This window comes from Condylura cristata, unplaced genomic scaffold, assembly GCF_000260355.1.
Source record: "Condylura cristata isolate star-nosed mole 26May11 unplaced genomic scaffold, ConCri1.0 scaffold00008, whole genome shotgun sequence".
Lineage (NCBI taxonomy): Eukaryota > Metazoa > Chordata > Mammalia > Eulipotyphla > Talpidae > Condylura > Condylura cristata.
Window position 1 is genome coordinate 20,964,853 of NW_004567109.1, and position 8,784 is coordinate 20,973,636.

At 58.7% G+C, this 8,784-nt stretch overlaps 1 protein-coding gene across 1 annotated transcript in view; it reads right to left on the reverse strand.

Annotated features, from left to right (window-relative positions):
• Positions 1–8,782, reverse strand: part of LOC101620143 (bone morphogenetic protein 8B) — a gene marked incomplete at its 5' end in the record, with an annotated part of 18,656 nt that extends 9,874 nt beyond the window's left edge. The window contains 2 exons of the mRNA XM_004679446.2: positions 5,098–5,173; positions 8,644–8,782. Coding sequence (XP_004679503.1) covers positions 5,098–5,173; positions 8,644–8,782 — 215 coding nt within the window. The remainder of the gene's footprint in view (positions 1–5,097; positions 5,174–8,643) is intronic.
• Positions 8,783–8,784: the final 2 nt, after the last annotated feature.

The following is an 8,784-nucleotide window of genomic DNA, read 5'->3' on the forward strand; positions in this document are numbered from 1 at the left end:
GGGACCCCAGTCAAGACACCCGGCCCTCCTCCCAGCTTTGGGGGACCCCAGTCAGGAGACCCAGCCCTCCTCCCCACTGTGGGGGACCCCAGTCAGGAGACCCGGCCCTCCTCCCCACTGTGGGGGACCCCAGTCAGGAGACCCGACCCTCCTCCCCACTGTGGGGACCCAGAGTCAGGAGACCCCGCCCTCCTCCCCACTGTGGGGGGCCCCAGTCAGGAGACCCGACCTTCCTCCCCACTGTGGGGGGCCCCAGTCAGGAGACCTGACCCTCCTCCCAAGGGTCTGTGCCCAGTGCAGCTCAGCAGCTGTCATCTGTGGCCCTTGGGTGGGGCATCGGCTGGGGTGGCGTCCACGTCACAGCGTGTCTCCAGCAGAAGTGCTGTGTTCTCACTGGGCCGCGGACTGCCCTCCTCTCACTGCCCGGCCCCAGGGCGGACAGGCTGGGCCTGTCTGGCTCGTCCTGCTGCCGACAGATCCCAGGGCCCGCACAGGCCCCAAACAAGCCCGGTCGCCCTGTGGCGTGGCCCACGGGAGCCCCACCGCTGACCACTGTGGACGCCGCTCCCTGAGGGCCTCTCCCGCCCAGAAATCTCAGGGCTCAGGCTGCCTCTGTCAGCCTCAGAGGTGGCCCAGCTGCCTCTCTGGGTATTTTTAGTCACTTCTCATCACGGGCCTTTTTCAAGAGTGGTTTCCATAAATGGCTCCACGCTCATAATGACTGGTCCAGGCCTCAGACGGCCTCAGACCCCAAATTAAAAGGGAACACCCGCACACCCCACCACATCAAACCCGCCACGGCCAAAAACAGACCGAAGGAGCTGTGAGCAAGAAGGATGCAGTTCGCCCGGCTCAAGCCGGGGACGAACCGAACTGTGTGAGCTTTCCAGAAAGGTGTGGCCAGGTGACACATGCCTCTGCCCGTGGACAGCGGGCCCCCGAGGAGGGCCGGGTGGGCCTCCCCACCAGGGCTCATCTTTTGGTCAGAGCTGGAGTGGCCGTGGGGGAGCCCTGCCCAGATGGGAGACCGGGCCAGAGGGCAGAGGCGCCAGGGGTCCCGCGTCGGGTCTTCCGGACTTGAGGCCCATGTAGGGCGAGAGGCCCTAGCGGTCTCCAGGGGCCATGCTGCGTGGGGAGGGGGCTGTCACCAGGTTCTTCCGTCCACAGGCAGCCTGAGAATACCCCAGGCACTTGGGGCTCCAGGGGAGGGAACCCCCCAAGTGTGGCCTGCTTCTGGCCCACCAGACCAGGCCCAGGCCTTCCTGGCTCTCCGTGCTCCCTGCCTCCTGCCACGCTCCTCTTTCCTTCAACTTGGCCCCTGTGGCTGAGCACCTGCCGGGCAGGGCTGGGAGTCGGCTGGGGCGGGGGTGCCACAAGACTCGGGTTGCGTCCTGATCTCGGGTTTTTTTTATGGCTTTTCTGGAAGAAGAGGAAAGAAGGGTCAGACAGGACCCCAAACCAGACAAGCACAGGGACTAGAAATCTAAGGGGTATCAACACACTGAAGGAGGGAGGTTCTGACATAGGATGCCTTGAGGAAGAGCGCTCAGAGAACACTCTTCCAGAAAACTCCTTTGAAATCAGTGGTAGGATTCGGACAGGCAGGCACAGAGGTAGATCCCATGCAGCTCCCGTTTTACAAGCGCTGAGTGTATCCGGCACCATGTGGCCCAGCACTCCTGCCCGTGTGCAGTGCTTCCTGGTTGTATTAGTTACTTCTTGCTGAATAACAAATTACTCAAAGGAAACAGCTTAAAGCAACAGCCACTGGTTATTTCACGGTTTCGGAGAATCAGGCACCAGGAGCTTAGCTGGGTGGGTCTGGCCCAGGATGTCCTGTGAGGTGACAGTCGAGCTGTCGGCTGGGGCTATGGTATCTGCAGACTTTCCCGGGACTCCCACATCCACTTCTGAGCTCACTCACTTCTGAGCAGGGCTCAGGTCCACACCCCTGAGCTCCTGGGGGCTGTGCACAACAGGCCTTCCTCCAGAATGAGCAAGCTGGCGAGGGGCGGACTGGGGCTCCATCTTTTATAACCTGATCTTGTAAGTGCCATGTCATCACCACTGTCGTATTCTAATGGTCACAACAGCGCTGGCACAGTGTGGGGGAGACCACACAGGGAGTGGGTTCCAGGAGGCAGAGATCATTGCGAGTCACCCAGAAGGCTGGCAACCCAGTACCCCATGAAAGAGGCTTTATTCATCGCTTTTGATGGACGAGAAAACTGAAGAAAGCTAACTGATTGGTGTGAAGCCACAACCAGAAGCATTTAGAGTCTGGTGTGTCCGTCTCCAGAGTCCACCTTCTTTCTCCTCATCCTGTCATGGGACTGGAATGAGGGTGCTGCATGCCAGGCTGGGGACTTGGTCCCATTCTGCATGAAGGGGACACACAGCAGGTCCTGAGCAGGGGCAGCTGGAGTCCCATGAACAGGCCAGAACTTCTCCTAAATTCTACCCTTCTTCAAAGTCCAGCACACAGTCATGGCCTCCCAAGCCTTCTCTGTCCCCCCAGTCTGAAGGTTATTTCTCTTTTCCTTCCAGCCTTTCTTTTTGGTCTTCCACAAAATGAAAGAGCAGCCTTGTCTGTATTTGGTAGGGCTGAACCTCCCCGCTCACACCGTGGAATTGGTGAATGATATTTCCCCCATTTTGGATCATTTCTAGTGAGTGGTCTATGGACCTACCTTGCCCACTACCTTAGTAGATCTTGGGCTGGGGCTGTGCCTTCATGACACCCCTAGATAACAAGAGGGGAGACAGCACACATCAGGTATGTGGTGCCTCGGCTGAGGAACGGCTACACTGAGCCAGGCAGCTTTCCCTAGGCCATGTCTGGCCACCTTCAGCTCCCCAAAACCCTCCCCTGTCTTCAGTGCCCCAGACTGCTGAGAAGGGGTGTTTTCTGCTCAGGTAACAGGGTAGCAGTTAAAAGAAACAGGGCCCTCCCTGGTGGTGCGGCGGGTTGAAGCACAGCACTAAGAAGCTAAAGCCACTTCAGCATGAGTTCGATCCCCACCCCGGAGGTGACCCACATGGTGCAGCAGACCTCTCCTGACCCGCCCGCTGTTCCCCTCAGCAGTGTACTTCGTCAGTCGGCCTGTTCTGCTCCCTGCTCTGTCTCTGGTGAATCCTCTCACCGCCCCTGCACCTCTGGCGTATACCCCACTTCCGTATGCATAAATAAATAAATCTTTTTTTAAAAAAAAAAGAAAGCAAGAAAGAAACAACTGGGGTTCACTTCAGGTTCTTGCCACTAATTACCTGGCCTTGGATTTAAAAAAGAAAAGCTAATATTTCTTGCATTTCTACCAGGCACTGTTTCAGCACTAGATTAACTCACACAATACTCACAGCCATACTACAGCAGGAACTATAGTACCTCTCCCATTTTACAGCTGAGGAAACCGAGGCACAGAACATTATGTAATTTACACAGCAGCGACACAGTCACAGCAAAGGCTGTTCTACCTGCACGCACGCTCTGGGCTTATGGGTCCTCAGTGTTGTCCCTTCTCGAGGCAAGGTACAACACTGGATACGCTTACCCCCATGAGCCAGTCCTGGATGTGAGGCGGCCCCAGGGAGGGTGCCTGGCCCAGGGCACCCTTGAGAAGGACTCAGCTGTCAGCACCCCACCCTCCAGACACTGAGGGCTCTGCAGCAGCCAGCACAAAGGGTGAGGGCCAGGCGTGCACTTGGGTCTGGACAGCATGATCCTGCCCCTGGCGTCCCCACGGGGCTGCAGGCCGCTAAGTAACCGAGAGAGAAGGGGGAGTGAGCGCGCACAGCCGGCCCTCCCTCGTAAGGCTGCCTCCCACTCAGTGAGCATGCCAAGCACTTGCTGTTTTTAAACACCTTAAGCCATTTAAGGGCTGCTCTACAATGCAGCTATTATCCTGATTTTAAAGGTAAGGAAACGGAGGTGTGGAGACTTGAAGTAACCTGCCGAACATCTCAGCTCTCAAGCGGCTGGCCCACGAGGAAGCCTGCGGTCCCATTTCAGAGTAGTTAACAGGGCTGACCCTCTGGCCGCCATAATTGGTCTCCCAGTCCTCTCTTGTGGATCTCAGTGCCCCCCTCAGCAGTGTACTTCCTTGATCGGCCTGTTCTGCTCCCCACACTGTCTCTGGCGAATCCTCCCACTTCCCCACCCCTGCATCTCTGGCCTGAATCCCACTTCTTATATGCATAACTGAATAAGTAAAATTTTTTAAGAAGGGAAAGGAGAGAGAAGTGAGGGCACCCTCAAGGAGATGCTATCCAGAGAAAGGACACCTGCCATTTGGGGCAGCACGCATGGACCTACGGTACGTGCCGAGAGTGTCTGCAGAAAGGCAAATACTACGTGGTATCACTACCAAGTGATTTCTGAAAAAAAGTTAAGCTTATAGAAACAGAGTACGAAGTGGCTTCCGGGGATGCTGAGTGCGGGAGATTGGAGCAGCTGATGAAAGGGAGCAAACTCAGCTGTGAAATGAGTAAGATCTGGAACCAGTGACTGTGGAGACAACCCTGTTGTGCATCACTGCAAGCCACTAACGGAGTGAAGTTAAATGTTCTCACCAATGAATAAATAATAAGGATAATATAATATGTGAGGGAGGGATGTGTCAATTAACAGGGGGGGAAGAAGGATGCATTCTTTCAATATTCTACAATTTTTGTCAGCTATACGTCAATGAAGCTGTACGAGAAAGGTGGGAAGCAAGCCAGGGAGGGGGAGGGAGGAATGGACAGGACTGGATCATTAGTAGTTTTTGAAGAAGGATAGATTTACTGGTAAATGAAAGACTGAGTAGTATAACAGTGGCATCACTGTCCTACTTTGTCAAAAATAATAATACAAGTGCTAGCATTTTTACTAACAAAATGCCAGGCTGGTAGGGGGTGGTAATGACTCCAAGGATTTCAGACACTGGTTTTCTCTGAGGCCCACGGAGGAGCACCACAGGCTTTCATGTTATGTGTTTCTAAACACAGTCTGAATTGTGTATAATGACTCTATACAATATTACTTTCTTAAAATGAACAAGTATTATTTCTATAAATTTCTGAAACAAAGATATTTTAAAAGTTAGCTTCCCACTGTACCACTCACACCACAGCTCAGGCCTGCAGTACTCACTGGCCCTGAGGAGGGCCAGGCCCGGCTGGCGGGAGGCAGCTTCTGTGCAGAAGAGCAGAAGGGGCAGGCCAGGGAGAAGACCGCTGTGTGGCCTTGGGAAAATCACCTAACTTCTCTGAACCTTGCCAGCTTCTTTGAAAATTGAGAAGTGGCAGTCATTGTGAGATACCCATGAAGGAATAGAACAAAAGGTTCTGGACACATGGTCATCCCTGGGTGTCACCTCCCACAGTCCTGCAACAGCCCACAGGGTGGTACTGTGAAAAGGGCACTGAGGGTCCCAGCGCTGGACTGGAGAGTCCAGATCACACTCAGTGGAGGTGGCTGAGTCAGATGCAGATCCTGCCTGACCCAGGTGAGAGCCCCACCCCAGGCCGGTCCTCCACTGCCACCTCTCCGGTCTCAGGTAGGGGTTCACTGTCTGGGCCCCTTCACAGCCATCTCGGGCCTGTGTCTGCCTCGGTCTCTCCCAGGAGGTCAGCGCCGAGAGGCAGGGACAGGTTTCATTTGCTGTCATGTCCCAGTAACCTGGCACAAAGCGGCCCCACATAACTAGTGATGAATCAGGAGTGAGAGAATTGCCTCCCAGAGAGCCACAGACATTGCAGCACACGAGGGGCCCAAGGCCCGGGGCTGAGCAGACCAGACCAGGTCCCTGCTCCCTCCCAGCCCCGCCTCCCCCAGCCCCACCACCTCACTTCACCAACACTCCTGTCCTCAGTCACCAGGCCAGGCATACACCGGCTGGCTCAGGGCAGGGCGGGTGCCAGGACACTCATTCCGAGCCTGCGTGACTTCACCCCATCTGCAGCGCTGCCTGGGCCCCCCGTTTCTCAATATGGAAGTGGGGCCACCCGCTACCCTGAGGGTGGCCGAGGGACCAAGAGTCTACAAGGCTGAGAGGGACACATGGGTCAGGCAGGGCCACGGCTCTGACGCAGGCTGGCCCCCCACCCCCACAGGCACTGTCAGTCAAGACAGCTCCCCAAGGCATCTGCTCAGACTAAGTTGGGGGCCTTGGAGAGGCCCCGGCCTCTGGGTCCTGCAGACCACCACGGGTGACCCCGGCCTGGCAGGCACCTGGCCTGGCGTCTCAGGAGTCGGGTGAGGCCGAGAGGAGAGATGGAGCCGACTGACAGGTGTGGGAGCGGGGCGTGGGCTCCACGAGCTCGGGGGCCTGGGGCCTGGCCCCAGACAGAGGAGGAATCCTGGGAGGTGTCTGATCCTCCCCACACGGCCCAGGTAATCACCAGTTAAACCTGCGTCTGGCTGAGAGATCTAGTCCGGCAATTAGTACCTCAGAACAAGGAAGGCCTCTGACGGCAGGCTGGGCCGCCCACTCGGGCCTCCGCGAACAAAGATCTGCTTGTTAATCCCACAGCGTCAGAGGCCTCAGGTCTTAAAGAAACATGTAGAGCTGCGTGGGGAGACGCTGGGGCTGGGATCCACGGCCGGTGGTGCCACGGAGCTGCTGTGTGGCGCTGGCTGCGTTTAACCTCTCTGAGCCCAGGGGAAGGAGCTGGGAAAACAGCCCAACGTTCCACGGCACGCACGAAGAAGGACCTAGGAGGCTGCGGCCTTCCCTGCTAGTTCTCACTCTAAAATTAGGCAGAAACACCGTCAGGTTGACTTTAACACCTGGCGCTGGCCTTCACACGGACTCGGGGCATGTGGGCATGCTCCCACCACAGCCACCCACAGGTCGGCAGCAGCTGGGAGGGAAGGTGACCAGGCCCCTAGGAGGGGCGCTGGCTGCTGCTCCTCTCCCCCCATTAAACAGCACCCCTGAAGCTGCATCCCCACTAGGATCCCCATTTACCAGGAGGACCTGAGGTCCAGAGAGGGCGAGGGACCTGCTAAGACACGCCGCAGAGGCTGGAGAGGAACCAGCTGGGCAAAGGTGCTGCTCCAGCCACAGAGGCAGCTCCCCAGGGCGGCAGGTCTCAGCCCAGAGACACTGGGAGCAGGAGGGGGCTGCTCCTGCTGGGTGCCCCGCCTGGTGCCTCACCCCACCTCCAGCATCCTACAGCGACTGCAGCCAGGGCTCTGCAGGGCACCCAGGGGTCCGAGCCTGGGCCAGCTTGTCCTGAGGACAGCACTCGGCCTCCAGCCCTGGTCCACCTAAGGCTAATCTGTCTCCAGCCCCACCCTGTCTCTAGCCAGGGAGGCAGCGCCCAGGACCCATGGACCTAAGTCCTGTGCCGGACACTGGGCTCCAGCACTGACCCATGGCTGGCTCCTGCTGCCTCCCCCCCAACCCCTGCCCACCACCAGCTCTGGGTTGGAGGGACAGAGGGCTCCTGCCCTATGGTGGGCGGCAAGTATTAATAGTTGAGGGCCCCACAAAACCCACTGCTGCTCTGTCCCTGGGGTCCCCTCCTAGACCCTGAGAAAGCTCTCTGCCCTGAAAGCCTGCCCCCCAGAAGCAGAAATGTCTCCTCCCGAGCACCAGACGTGGGGCCAAGAAAGCCAGGTCTCTCCTGGCTCCACCAGGCAGAGGCTGCACTGTCCTGGCAGTGGTGCTGCCCTTGGGCCTCACTGTCCCCTCGGGGAGATGTCCTCCTGCGTCCTCCAGGCACTAGCAGGCTGAGGGGGGCCTTGGCAAGGGTGGCTTCCAGGCGCGCAACCCACAGCTCTCCTCACTCAGCAGCTGCAGTCCCTGGGCCCGGGGCTGCCTGTGCTTGGTGTCCGCCCAGCCCACACCCTGCCCCTGCCCCTCACTGGCCACGAAAGGAGGCAAAGCTCATGGCGGCAAATATTCTCTAGATTAACGAGTTTACTGAGGGAGTTTGAGAACTTGAAGGGGAAATGGCTCCAGGGTCTGGAGGAAAATTTCAGCCGTGAGGACAGTTGGGCTCTGCCTGGGAAACCATCTAGGAGTGTCTGAGCTGCCCACGGAGCCATTCCACAGGCCTGGACACAGTCCATGCCCAGTCATGCCCCAGGTGTGGCCCAGGTGACCAGACCGGAGGCCCCACCCAGCCAGCTCAGAGTCTATTTCAGGTCCACCCGAGACCCGCAGCCAAACTGCCCTCCCAGGCTCGGGCTCTGGTCCAGGGAGGAGGCTGCTGGGCTCAGGACATCAGCTTCTCCTCTGGGCTCTGGTCACTGAACTTTGGCCTCTCTGCGGTGCCGCCCTATCACAGAGGCAGCATCACGCCGTGTTTACTCAGCCATCTCCCGGGACCAGACCGCTTCCGGACTGCCCAGGTCCACCCCAACATGACGTGATTCTCACCTGGGGTGTGTTTGGGGCGGGGTGCAGGTTGCCCCCCATTTTCCTGCCTGCCGCCGCCCCCCTCATCCCACAGCTCAGCCATCCCAACTCCTGAGACCTGGGCGCCAGACCTGGCCAGGTCCCACTCCCCTGCGGCGGTGTCCACAGTCCGCAGTGGCGCCCTCGTCCCTGCAGCCCGTGGGGACCCCAGGGGCCGGCGTGGGGGTGCGTGCCGCGGAGGTCGCACGGTCCCCGCGGGGTCCCCGACGCCAGCCGGCGCGGGGCGCTCACTCACCCATGTTCACGAAGCTCATGACCAGGTCGGCGCGGCCCAGGCGCCGCTCGAGGGGGCCGCCGTCCTCGTCGTCGTCGCCGGCCATGGCGTGGTACAGGTCCAGCATGAAGAGCGGCGCGGACGCGGGCAGCCGGGCGGCGG